Source organism: Magallana gigas, chromosome 8, assembly GCF_963853765.1.
Source record: "Magallana gigas chromosome 8, xbMagGiga1.1, whole genome shotgun sequence".
Lineage (NCBI taxonomy): Eukaryota > Metazoa > Mollusca > Bivalvia > Ostreida > Ostreidae > Magallana > Magallana gigas.
In genome coordinates, this window is record NC_088860.1 from 40,633,139 (window position 1) to 40,647,126 (window position 13,988).

At 34.6% G+C, this 13,988-nt stretch overlaps 1 protein-coding gene across 1 annotated transcript; it reads right to left on the reverse strand.

Moving 5' to 3' along the window:
• Nucleotides 1–4,420: 4,420 nt before the first annotated feature.
• Nucleotides 4,421–6,602, reverse strand: LOC117691707 (uncharacterized). The gene is made up of 4 exons (XM_066069750.1): nucleotides 5,738–6,602; nucleotides 5,352–5,498; nucleotides 5,073–5,191; nucleotides 4,421–4,839 (listed from the first exon to the last, which is right to left on the reverse strand). Exons 1-4 carry the CDS (start codon nucleotides 6,565–6,567, stop codon nucleotides 4,805–4,807), a joined length of 1,131 nt encoding a protein of 376 aa, XP_065925822.1. The 5' UTR covers nucleotides 6,568–6,602; the 3' UTR covers nucleotides 4,421–4,804.
• Nucleotides 6,603–13,988: the final 7,386 nt, after the last annotated feature.

Consider the following 13,988-nt stretch of genomic DNA (forward strand, 5'->3'; position numbering starts at 1 on the left):
TTAATTTATAGAGGAAACACTAAACTTTGCTCATTATTTAAGGAATGAAATCAAAATTTATTTGTTTTATACGATATAAAATGGTTTGGGGCAGTTTACGCTTTATAAACCGCGAAGCGGTTTATAAAAAAGCGTAAACTGTTACAAACCATTTTATATCGTATAAAACTAATAAATTTTGAGTTCATTGCTTATAATTTAATTTTTTTATTCTTCATTGTATATATAAACGGTCATTTTACCTTTAAAATGACGTAAATTGTACAAAATTCAAACGTAACGTCAGGCGTATTGATACATTTTAGACGTTAGTCTTACTATGACGTAGGCATCATTCTTTATACGATATAAAATAATTTTTTAGCCAATCAGAAAGCGCTTTACAACCAGAATTAAATTATTTCTGCAAAATATATTTAAAGAAACACAAATACATATCAGCTGATCGGAAAGGGACGCAACTCCTTGTCTAGTGTGTTAACGCCATAACTGCCTTCTCAGACGTCCGCTCTTCGGCTATATAAACGTGACACTCGGGCAGTGTAGTCATATAGAGAAGCTGCCACTATGAGAGCACTTGTTCTTGGGCACAGCTTTATCAGGCGACTGAGAGACTGGATGAGGGTGAACGGCAGAGTGATGAGGCATGGCAACCTTGATGTCCATCTGCATGGTGTTGGAGGCAGAACTGTCCCACAGGTGTACCACCTTGACATGCAGTTGGTAGAGAGGATCAGTCCTGACGTTATTTTGCTTCAGCTGGGGGGAAATGACATCAACGACACGACCTCCGCCTCTGATGTCCTGGTGAAGCTGAAGAGGCTGATTACCGTGCTGAGGGAGAAACACACGGATTCCATCATCATTGTGGCCTCGATCTTTTGTCGAAGGCGACCCAGGGGTCTTTCTTCACGGTCTTATGACCGTAAGAAGAAACGGGTCAATAAATAAATTTCTTCTTAAAGAATTTGGTGCTTTCGAGCAGGGGAAGAAAGTCTTTTTCTTTTCCCACAAATTCTTTAAGGAGAAACACTTTGACAGGGATGGAGTTCACCTCAATGATGATGGAAACAGGTGTTTCTATCACAGCATTTTTTCAGCCCTTCGGCTGGTCCTGTGATGCACAGCTGCCTCCTTCCTGTTCAGATTGGTACAGATAGGTTACCTGTTAGCTGACCTTTGCTGTTGACCCTACCATCCAGTCAAAACGGCCTTTTTCAAGGCCACCAAATGATTAGAAAAGATGCCTCTATTACAATGCAGAAACTTTTTACATGAAGAAAAAAAATTTACACAATAATGCCTAGTTTAATTACCTGGGACGGTAAATTATACTAGTGCTTACTCAGTTGATCACAAGCAATTGTTTCATGTTTGTTGTGAGCCCTATAATAAATGACAATATAATTATTTTGGTATCCTATAGATAAGACATTTTCATTAATAAGGTGGCTGTTCTAATCCATCAATAAATCAAGTTAATGTCATTTGTTGCTTATTCACTTTGTGCTACAATAAATTTAGTAGGGAATTGCTTTAGATAGCCAAAATACATATGTATATGTAAAATAGCTACATGAATAACAGAAAATGCCCTGAATGTATACATGTAAAACAAACTTAAGTTATCACCTTTAAGCAATGCTTAGAAACTCAATAGGAAGTTCATATTTATGGGTATATCTATGTGCTTCATTGTTATGATAAATAATACAGGTACATGTAGTTTTAACTTCACACATATGCAGGTACACCTTGTACAAAGGTCTTGACATCTCTCATTATACCATTAGCCTTACCATGATATATTTTTCCAGTATTACATACTGTACATGTAACAGAGCTAATTGAGTGTGTGTTATCTGAATTAAAAATAATCTGGGTTTTCAAAGAAAACTACACCCACGTATCATTTGATATCAAATATACACAAATAAAAATTAACTATAATGCTCTCTATGGTGAATTATGTGGGTTAGGAAGGTGGTGATCATTGCCGAAAAATAAACAGCCTATGCAATATCTGCATGGGTAACAGATGTAAATGATGGACACATTCGTTGTTGAATATTTTATTCCCTTTTATTGTTGTGATTTAATTCAATCTGTAAATATACATGTACATCAATATTATTCAGTAACATAATAAATTCATATAATATAATTATTTTAACAGGCATAAAATATACATTATATTTTAATGCTACATTTGTACAATATGAAAGAGTTATTCCCCTTGTCACAGCATTTTACATGTAAAAATATTTAACATGATATAAAGAAATCTATATATGCTCAGATTTATCATTATAATAATTTCTGATCATTTAAATACTCAATTACATATTATCCAGAAAAAAATTATTATATATATTAGTTAATGTAACAGAGACACTTATTGCCTCTGCTGGGGTTTGAACCCGGGTCCTCTGGCACGCCAGTCCAGCACTCTACCAATTGAGCAAAAGCCAGAGCTAGTAGGAATGCCATATGTCTGACTCTACCACATTAAGACAAATACGGTAAGTAGTACCTGTTTATGGAAGAGAGTATGGTACAAGCTCTGATACATCACTCACATTTTTAAATGAGTCTGGGTATCTCATGAAAAAAAAAGACAGTCAAGTTCACAATTTATAATAATCTGTTTTTTCCATCCTAATTTTATAGAAAAAATATTTGCAAATGAGGGTGCGATATTATGATGGTATAAATTAACCTTCATGTCAACTAGGAATCCCCAAGACCTACATGGCATGACAGATAGTATTTTCTATAATCATACCTATTAATATACATGTATATAGTTTACGTTTTTAAAATCAATTTCAAAATTATCATATTTAAAATGAAAGATAAACATCAAAATCTATCTTATTTGCCATGTAAGTTTCTGCCCTTTTATTGGCACTGATTACACCTGTAGCCATAAATAAAATAACTATTCATATAATTTAAGCTGGAGATGAAACAATTTGGTTTGTTTTCAACTACAAGGTGTATCTGTACCAAATACATGATAACCATATCTAGACTCTAAATTTTTTATAAATGTTTTATTGTATTCTTAAATTGATTGATCCAAAATTAGATATGTGCGCTGTTATGGTCATCATGTGGTTAAACTGTTTATCCTGCAGTACTGGTACTTGATTTTGTACATATATTGTACATGCATCCCTTCGTCAAACTGAACAAAATGTAATGCAGGATAAACTATTACAAAATGCTGAAGTTTTGTTGTTGTTTTTTTCTTAAATAACAGTACTAAATTTTTAAATAAGTACCAATACACGTTCAGCATTCCATAATTTTTATATCTAATTAACTGTCCGGGCTTCTTCAGTTGGGAAACAGTTAATTATGCTACAAAAATCAAACAAACAGACAAACAAAAAACCAAAAACACCAACATAAACCTACATGTATGTAGTCCACATTGCTCATGCACCTAATACAATCTTCCTTCAGAAACATTGCAACAATATTTACTTTCCATATGAATTTTGTTTGTAAAAAGTGTGTGGAGAGCTTTGACATACACAGATGGGGAAGTGAATGGTTATGAAGTTTTAACTTAATGTGAGCTTAATGTGAGAATAATACAAGGATTTTAAGACATTGTGGAGCACGTAGCTCAATGGTAATGGGCGTTAGGCCAGTAACTGATAAGGTGGCTGGTTCAAACCTTGCTGTGGTCACTTGGTGTTGTGTGTTGTGCACTAAACAGACAAGGCACTTTATCTACTGTTTCAGTCCACTAAGCTGAAATTGGGTACTGCTTACTACTTGTATGTGGTCTGCGATGGACTGGTGTCCCATCCAGGGGGAGTCAATGACTATCATCAGCTTAGCACCATGGAAAACCGCGGATAAGCCCCGGCCCTATGTGCCTTTATGGCATGGAGAAGGATTTAACCTTTTTTTAACTTTAAGAAATTAATAACTGCAGATAGTAATAGTATACAGCAAGGCAGATATTATCAATAAATAAAAATAAACTTAAGCATTTAATAATACATGTGTATTTATTTTAAAGATGTAGTCTCCTAACTGCAATGGTTTGTGTATCTATAGATAGTCATAAAATGCAGAACTCAATCTGTGATTACACACACACACAGTGTAGTTTTGAGACTACATAATTCAATAAAACAAATAACTCATTGCACAGACAAAATCAACAATTCTTGATCAGAAAAACTCACTTTAATTAGTATTAATCTAAGCGGGCCTAAACAAAAGACATACCTTATATTCCCTTAATTTCTTTACCATGGTAATCCATGCAGAGATCTCTCTATGTTCTTTTGACCCCATCAAACTCCTTTCTCTCCCTCTGCTCTCTCTGTCTCTCTCTCTCTCTCTCTGTCTTGTCTGTGTGTGTGTGTCTCTCTCTCTCTCTCTCTCTCTCTCTCTCTCTCTCTCTCTCTCTCTCTCTCTCTCTCTCAGAATCTCTCTCTCTTAAAATTTCTTTTTAAAAATTTAAAATTAACATGTGAATATGAATGTTAAATTATATTAACTTCTGAAACAAAGTAAGAAATAGCTTAACCAGAACGAATAAGTTACTTGCCTGCTACTGGACTGACTTAATGTCAAAGCCACATACCTGCCTCTACCCTCCACAGCCCACCATTTAAAACTAGATGTTGCATTTAGGTGCATTTGCTGTCCCAAATCTCCGGCAAGTTCAAGTAGAGAATATGTAGCTGATGACACTGGCCTAAGGAAATACCTTTTTGCCATTGCCAGTCTACTACAGGACTGACTTAATGCCACAGCCACATATCTGCCTCTACCCTCACTCTCCATCAGGATCTGGATTTCCCTGGTCACCTATTAAATACAACTTTTATTAAGTCTACACACTAGCTAGTATATTATTACATTTACATGGTTGTATATTTCATTAACAGCAGTATAATTATATTTTCATAATTTTTCTCACTTAATTATTTTTCAGCACAAGTTTTTAAACATATGTATGAAAATGTATCACATGCACTTTTCCTACAAGATTTCTCTATTGCATTTTTTAAAATTTCATAGTATAACAATTAATCATGTACCATTAATTGAAAATATGATCTGTTGAGGCTTTCCATCTTTGACAACAGTTATCCTTTTGCCTAACATAGATGGTGGTATTCTCATCCAAGATGGTTGACCCAGTCCACCTTGGCCAATACTTTGTAATAAAATCAATAAACATACATAAGCACAAAAACATCAATAAATTCAACATATTTATTGCACTTGACAGGAGTAGTTTCAATGTGCTTGTAAGTGATTACAAATAATACTTTAAAAAATTACATGTTACAAATCAAATTAACGAAGTAACTTACGAAAACACATTTTGTTCATCACTCCGAGACACTTGCAGTGGTTGTCCTTGGGGATGAACCAACCTGAGTGGAGGGTAGGGAGCAACAGAGCCATGAGATGGTCCTGCTGCTGCCCCCTCAGTCTGTGTAGGAGTCTCCCCTTCATTCCTGTCATAATGAGATTCAATGGAAGTTAGCATTTGTTAATCAATTTCTAGTATTGCATTTTTATACAAGTCACATTTTGATCAAGTTTTACAATACATGTAGGGTATATATTCTCTTATATATTTCTCCATAGTTAACATATATTTCAAGTATTTATAAGTGAATCTTCTGTGATCATTTAACCAAAGCAAATTCATCCCTATTATTGATTAGTATATTAAGAAATAATATTCATAAACCTTAGAAGTTTTTTCATATCCTCTTCTGTTGGTCTCTTCAGTGGTGTTTTCCTCGGCCGCCCCCTTTTCTTTTCAGTTTTGTGAAACCTTGGTTGCAGTATATTATTTGCGTTTCCTGCAATTCTTTCGGTGGGATTTAGCTTCATGGGATTTTCATCTTGGATGGTCATGCAAGCTTTATTACCTGAAATTAAACTTTCTAAAGACTTAATTATTGTAGATAATCTATATTTTATGACTTGTGGATTTTTAACCTGATGACCAAGTTCGTCGAGAAGGTTATCAATTCGCTGCAGTTGTATTTTGGATGTCTTTTCTTTAGGGTTTGCAGCTGTTGGTTCAGGATGACAAAGTTGCACTTCATTTTCATCTGAATCTCTTACAATAGTATCTGAAACACTGGAAAGAGAATGAATTTTATGAATATGTTTACATATATGACCATTGTGGTAATCACTGCAAGAACATTGATACATGTGATAGCAAAGATTTATGCATGGTAAATTTTTACATTTGCTATAACAATGTTCCTGTGAGCAATCATCCAGCATGGCCTCTATAATATAATTATCTGTTTCAGAATCTAATGAAAAGATACTGCTGGTAATTTGCTTAACCCTGGAATTATCAATATCCAAACCTCTGTCATGCCTATCCTTAATATGCACATCACTATCAGAAGGGTTGTTATAAGAAACACGTTGTAGGTGTCTGATAAAATGGTCATTCTCTATCTTTAACAAAGTGTCTAAAAGCACATCTATGCGCCTATTGCGCTTCCCTGAGAAGTATATAGTTTTCAGCTGGTTATGAAAACTTTCTACAAACATATTGGTATTAACATTGCCATATTCTATTCCTTTCCTAAAACACAATGACCATTTTTCAGGACGATTAAAGTAATTATCCATCAAATATTTTAAGAACCCAGGATTCATAGTAAGAAGTTTTGAGATCAATGATTCTTTATACCTATTGAAATCATTCTCTGATCTTGCTTGCAGCATGGCACAAAGATAACAGTATATTTCTGTTTTCTGAGCATCATTCCTAAAATGATTGTGGATATTTTTTATCCATGACCTTTGAATATGCCAGGTACAAAGGAACTGCTGAAGATCAGAACCAAAGACCGACTTTGCTGCATTCCACCCTGCATTGTCATCATCTGTCATTATAACCTTGACCTTTGTTTCAGGGGAGAGAGCCTTAACTGATGACAGAAATAAAGATATTGCTAATTCATCTTCCCTATTAGAAATACAAAATGCAACAGGATAACCTTTACGAAACTCATCAGCTACCATGAGAGTAATTAACTTGAATGAATAACTATTTGTTTTATGTGTGGAATCCATGCAGAAAATCCGGCCTGCAAATTTTTGGTACATGTCCAGCTGTTGTTTGGTCATGATGGCTAAAATAAAGTCCTCCTTGGCTATATCCGTGACTTCCTCGTCTGTTCATCTGCCCCTGTGACACATTCGAAAAATTCTGTCGGATCAATGTGCAAGAAATCCATTGTGACGTCACTCGAAAGGACGATAACTCCGTTAGTCTTAAAAATAATGGAAATTGGCGTTAATGCATGTACATAGTCTTTTATCTTGTTCTCGTGAGAGTGTGAAATGGGAAACCATAATTACAGGGAACTACTGGGACGATTAAAACAAGGCATTACTGGTCCGATTTACTGACGCAAAAAAAAATCCGTTGAATGAATGTGCAACTATAGTCCGAATTTTCTATTCACACACGCTTTGCCGGTAGAGCTCGCTTCGCGCCGGCGCTGCGCGCCGGCGAGCTGCGCTCGCTATTACAATGTATGATCATATCAATTTTAGTACAAAGAGCTGAAACTATTTAAGTATTTATCTACTACAATTATCACTAATATATGTAAACGGTGTGACCGTTGGACCGAGCGCAGATTTAACACAGTGCAGTTTGATTTTTGTATAATAAAATCTATTTAAAACGCACACAGTAGGATCCGCCAGCATGATTGCCTTCTCAAATCATTCGTCAGAGTTAAACTAAATGTCGCGTGCTCAGTCTACATTATGACGTCATATTTCAGACGTAAAACGTCTTCGGAAATAGCCGAAGAGACTTACGTGATTCGAAATTTATTCTTCTTTCATTGTTCATCAATTTAATTCATATGAATGCCAATGTAATAAAATTGAATACTTTATTCAGAATCTTAAAGATCAGTTCCTTGGCGTTAATGTTTTCATTTTCCATCTGATAATTTGATAAGACATACATAGAACAAGTCGTGTTTCTTGATTGAAGCACTATTAAAACTTATTTGTTTTCTTTTTTAATTTCTTTTAATTCAAATTACCTTCTATTGAAACATTGGAACTTATTAAATCGAGTTTAGGGGCAATAAACCTCGATAAGTACCAGTCAACCAGTGATCGAATTAACTTTTTGAAAACAAAATGGCTGCCAATATGGCGGCGCCCAGGGCTGGAAGAAAATTTTTTTGGCCTTAGTACCCCTGATTCAACTTTCATTTTTCACTGATTTTCTTTTATATACGTGTTACCATTAATCCTCGCTTCGCGAGGCGGGCTTCGCCCGCCTCTCGCTGCGCTCGGTATAACATAATATGTTAATTATATTATAATTTCATTTAAGGTACATATCGTTGGATATCTTCATTTCAAGTAAAATCCGGTTCACTCCCCGCCCCACCTTATTTTCTATCAAATATTCGCCGCCCCATGCAATATGAAATGCCTTCCGACGCCCCTGGAATGAGAATCCTGTCATGTGCGGGTTCAGATAATTTAATTTCGCAGGGCGGGGGGGGGGTACTTTGTTTGGAGAAGGATCCTAGGCCTGGTTTCGTCGATATTTTACTTTGTGAATTTAATGAGGTTGAATTCTTCGAGGGGTGGGGGGGGGGGGGGGGGCTTCGACTCTCATCTAGATCCGCGCATGTCCATGACTACTAAAAGGTACATTTATAAAAAACAATTAAAGTGATTTTAGACGTTGTTTGTTTTTGGTAATTTGTAAGGTACAATGGAAATATTTAATTTGGGGTGATTAAAAAAAACCCAAAAGTCCCGAACATCAATGTTACACAGAGGAGGGTTGGGGTGTTCTGCCCAGGTGATTAACTCGGTTGTAACTGGGTTAGATGAAAACAAAACAGAACCACTGTGGCAAAACATTTTGAAAAAAAAATTCAAAGTGCGTTAAAAACTCAAAAATTAAGTCCGTTGAAAACCCTCTTAAAAAATACCAATGAATGTGATTTACCGCCTTTGTTGACAAAGGGGTTAAAGATATACAGTTCAATTACCAGTACATCATTGAAATTGATTACAGGAGGATTTTTGAAGGTCCCCCATCATTTATCTTTCTTTCCAAAAATATAAAGTACAAAGTAAGCTATACGCGTATAGAGTAAACGTTACAGAACGGGAAAAGACCTAGAAATAAGATTTGCCGTAGACGAGGTACAATGATATTGAAAAAAAAACCAAACTGCCCCCCCCCCCCCCAAAAAAAGTTTCTCCCGTGGAATATATGAAGACCGTAATTGAATATAACTACATTTGTATAAGAACTATTTTATCAATGTAAAGTACTCCCCTTCAATATACGGTGTTTATTTTACTGAGTTAACATGTGGAAAATGAAAAAATACATAAACTTAAGCAGTATCGCTAAAAAAAAAGAACAGGTTTGATTTATATATTTTTTTTTTACATCTCCCAAGTATTATTCCCTCTATTTCTTACGGAAACTTGTCGTTAATTCATAGCTCTAAAGAAACAGCCAGACACGCCCCATTTATCGATTGGTCGACATCTACAGCGGCTGAAACTGACAAGAAAATGACAGGATAGATATCGACACGCCCTGTTTATCGATTGGTCCAAACCTATAGCGACCTAGGAAAAATCACGGACTGCACGAAATAATCATGACGATGTCAGACTCAAAGTCACAGGAGACGATTTGGCTGTTTCTTTTAGCTAACTTACTTACGTACATCAACAGTAATTTAATGAATTTTACTTGCTTTTCCTAATCAATTTATCGATTAGTTTAAAGAAATATGTTAAATATAAACAATAACATGTTTTCTTTGATGATTCATTCGGGTTATAAAGGTAGTGATCATTGCATAAAAATTTACATAATCCGCTAACGCGGGTTATGTATTTTTTCTGCAATGTCCCTACCTTCATATTCCGAATGAATCACCAAAGAAAGCACTTTATTGTTTAATAAAATTCACTAGTATTTTCTGCTCTATTTCTTATGAAAATCGATTAAAGTTATTAGGACTCTTTAGGTTTTTATATGGAAATTTAAAAAAAAATAATGAAAAATAAAGTCTTAAATTTTTGCTTTTATGACAATAGAATTAACTTTCTTGTTGCATAATTGTAAAAGAAGTTGTTTTAAAAATACGTATGAAATATATTTTCAAACTAAAAACATATAGAAATCAATGGAATTACTTATGTAAATTACATGTAATATGAAAAGTATAATTTATAGTCTTATAAACAAAAAGAATCCAATTATGAAAATTGGTTCTTTCATAACACTTGACAATTTTTACAAATATAAATTGCAAATTTTCAATTAATTCGATGGTTTCAATTTTTTACACTATATCTTCATCCTTGTTTTAATTTTTGTTCTTAAAAATAATATTTTATATGGTTTTACTTTGAAATAACTTTCTCGACCATATCTTGAATAAACATGTACATTAAGTTCTGTATCTGAAGAATTTGGCATTGCTTAATATTTTTAAAAAGCGTTTCACAGATAAGATAGCGCCTTTGATACGGCGCGCAATGCCGACGCCGGCGCCATTTGTCGCGGTACTTCAAACCGCTCGTTGGGGGAAGCCTTATCAAAGGAACCCCGACAAAATCCTTATAAAAACCGTATCGACTCAAAAAATCATATTATTCCCCAAAGAGTTGACAACAATAGCAGAATATCCTCCGCCAACGTGATGCAGTTAGCCAAGAGATTGGACCACTCCGAGATTTACTTTAAGAAAACCTGCCTCCAGATTGTGATGCTCAACGAGAAACTTTCCTCCGCCAGCAGACGATACCGAATGGCGCACACTTCCGGTCAGCGTTCTTTCCGGTACTCTCTACGTCTGCGCCTGGCGGCAATCGAAGGTCTACGCAACGTTTACTACGAATACGCCATGATCAAAGCTCAGGAGATGCAACAAGTCAGGCGTGACTCAGAAGAAGAGGAGGAAGGACATGTCATGGTCCAATGATTTCACAGTTACCGTCCTATCAACATTTGCCATAAATAAGAAACGGCTCTTTTCAGAGCCACTAAAATTATTCGAAAAGAATGTCTCTATTACACACTCTGTACAAGGTAAAAGTGTACACATTCACTAAAGAGCCACCTGACGTTATAAAAGTTTTCCCCAATTAAATAAATACCCCATATCTATAGCCTTTCCCAAGTTATTGCTTCAATCACTTTTTGATGATATTTAATAAAAATACACATACCTGTGAAAGAAGTACAGTTGAAATCAATGAAATGGAAAATATCCAAGATATCTTCATTGACAAATTATCCCTTTTCACTCATAAAATTTCAGAGAAACGAAAACAATTTTTTTACGGAGATTTAATATTGGAAATGTTTACATCTTTTCTACATTCGGAAGTACTCGGGACACCTCACACAATTTTTCAACGTTATCATCCGGGCTTATTAATGGCTGATACAATGCAAAATCCCCGTAGACTTTCTATTTTGGGGTGTGTATTGAAACTTGAAGCGAAAGAGTGGGCGTTTCAAAACAGATAATCTGGACATTTTTCATATAAATGGATGAACATAGTTTGAGCACAACGTTAATGTATTTATAATTATTGAAATATCAAGCGAAAAGTGGTGGAAGCAAAAACTCGGGACAGAGTATAATAATACACTTGTTTATTATCAGATATAGGGTTTTTTTATTAGGAGAAAATTTTATAACGGCAGGTGCTTGCATGTTGTGTATCATAATTTAAAGAAGATGGGTGAAGAAGGCTTGCAAAATGCCCATACGAGGCAAACTAGTAGATATTGCAAGATTAAAATATCATTTAATCTGATACTTTTAAAAAAAATAATTAATATTTAACGTAACATCGGTTTGTAACCCTTAAATATTTTAAATACTTGGAATAGGTTGCTTTAAATTGGCGCATGCGTGTCAAACCTCCAAATAGTGTCATTTTTATAACTTCAATGCCTTTTTTATAGAGTGGGTCTACGCGTAAATTAAGCTCCATATTTTTGTCATTAGTCTATATGCGGTTTAATGGAATTTCAACCAATTTTAATCAACAAATATGTGGAGAGATGATTCACTATACTTTAAAAATGTCATTTTGTAACCATACAATTGAACATTTTAGAAAATTAAATAATACAAGTCCGTAAATTTGTGACTTACGTCTCATACAGCATTTAAACAACGCACTCCGTTGTGAATGAAATGGCTCAGTGGTTAGAGCTTTATAGAACTTGTATTTTTAGGTTGTGTGTTCGATACCACCAAAACTTACGGATTTATTATTTTTTCTTATCGTTTTTTTAAATATTTCAAATTAAATATAGTTAGAAATGACCCTTTTGTAAACTTGTATTAAAACATATCACATATATTTAATTTTAAAAATGTTAAATTTGAAATTGTATTTTACGATTAAACCAAATGGACAATTTCGCCATCTTATTCCCCAATATTCTTTGAGGTTACATTTGCAGGTCCGAATGAAAAAATGAATTGTATTGATAAAAATAATATCAACGCATTTTGATTATATAACTACATGTATATAATTATTAAGTTGCTAAAATTCCAAGAAAGGACACCAAATTAAAAACTTGAAATGCAAAGCATTGATGCCATTTGGAAAAAAAAACCATAGCATTAAAATGCCAAGTTTATTAGAACCCAAACTGTGCTGAAAAAAAAATATACAAATAGTTACCTCATGATAGTCTGTGTTATCAATGTTCTATTTTACCGGCCAGGTTTGAAATAAAAGTGTGTATTTTTTTATTGAAAAGTATTTCAAATCAAGTTCAAACACTATGCACATGCATGTTTATTATTTACTATTATGTGTTACATAGGCAACGGAACCGGGGGGGGGGGGGTGGGGGGGGGGGGGGGGCTCGCCCCCCTTTTTTTTTGCAAAGTTAAACCTAACCACAAGGCACATAGCATCGAGAATGGCTCAGCCCCGACATTTCCGAATTGAAATGAAAATAAGGAAATATTAAAAGTGATATTGAAAATCCCCCTTCCCATTACGGATTAGGAATTTTATGATTTTGGTAATATTAAGTTTTTGGTAGGTGTATAAGATACTTTTTTTGAGTAATAGGTATAGTACGCTTACCCCCAGTACTATACTTACATTCAGTATAATAAAATGAATTTATATTTTTATTTCAATTTATATCGATGAGTTGTCGTCATCCACGAGATGTCTTTCGTTGACCTGTCGCGTCGGTGAGTTTTACTTTCGAATAGTTGACATTCGATGAGTTGTCGCATTCGGCGAGTTGTCTTTCGATGAGATGTCCGGCACCGCTAAAACCCATTGTCAACCGCTTCACGTGGCTTGACAATGGTTATTGAGGGGTGTCAATTTCAACTGTTACCCTCCCAAACAGGCACTATGTAATTTATTAAGTGAACTTAATTACCCCCCCCCCCCCCCCCCCCCCCGTCTATTTTATGAACAATATCACTTTGGAAATAGATATTATGTTAATTTATAATATCAGGATTTTTTTTATTGTGTTCAATACTTTTAGAAATATATGCACATGATTCTACCTACCGCTAATATTTTGTAAACAATATTCCAAAATCTTTAATCCTTAAATCAACAGTTAGCTGGTTGTGGTGACAGTCATTGAAGCCATTGTCCAAGTTTAAGTATTTATAACGGCACATTGTCAAAACATCAAATGCGTATTTTGGTTTCCATTTGAAAGTGCCGAACACAGAGAGAGAGAGAGAGAGAGAGAGAGAGAGATATTTTACAGTCAATTTAAAGTTATTAATTTTGATAAACTCTTGATGCTAATCAAAGTAACACGTACAGGTGTTAATTTGTTAGTTTGATAAAACCAAGATATTGCGAGATACATGTAACTTCCAACGTATGGGTCAACTATCACTTATCTACACAAGCAAGTTATTTCTTTAGCCCAA

Excerpts from the sequence above, each read along its gene's own strand:
- LOC117691707 (XM_066069750.1), bottom strand. The coding sequence starts at position 6,567 with ATGTTTGTAGAAAGTTTTCATAACCAGCTGAAAACTATATACTTCTCA. Across the intron at positions 5,192-5,351 it reads GATGAACAAAATGTGTTTTC|TATTGGCCAAGGTGGACTGG; the intron begins GTAAGTTACTTC and ends TTTATTACAAAG. Across the intron at positions 4,840-5,072 it reads GATCATATTTTCAATTAATG|GTGACCAGGGAAATCCAGAT; the intron begins GTACATGATTAA and ends TGTATTTAATAG.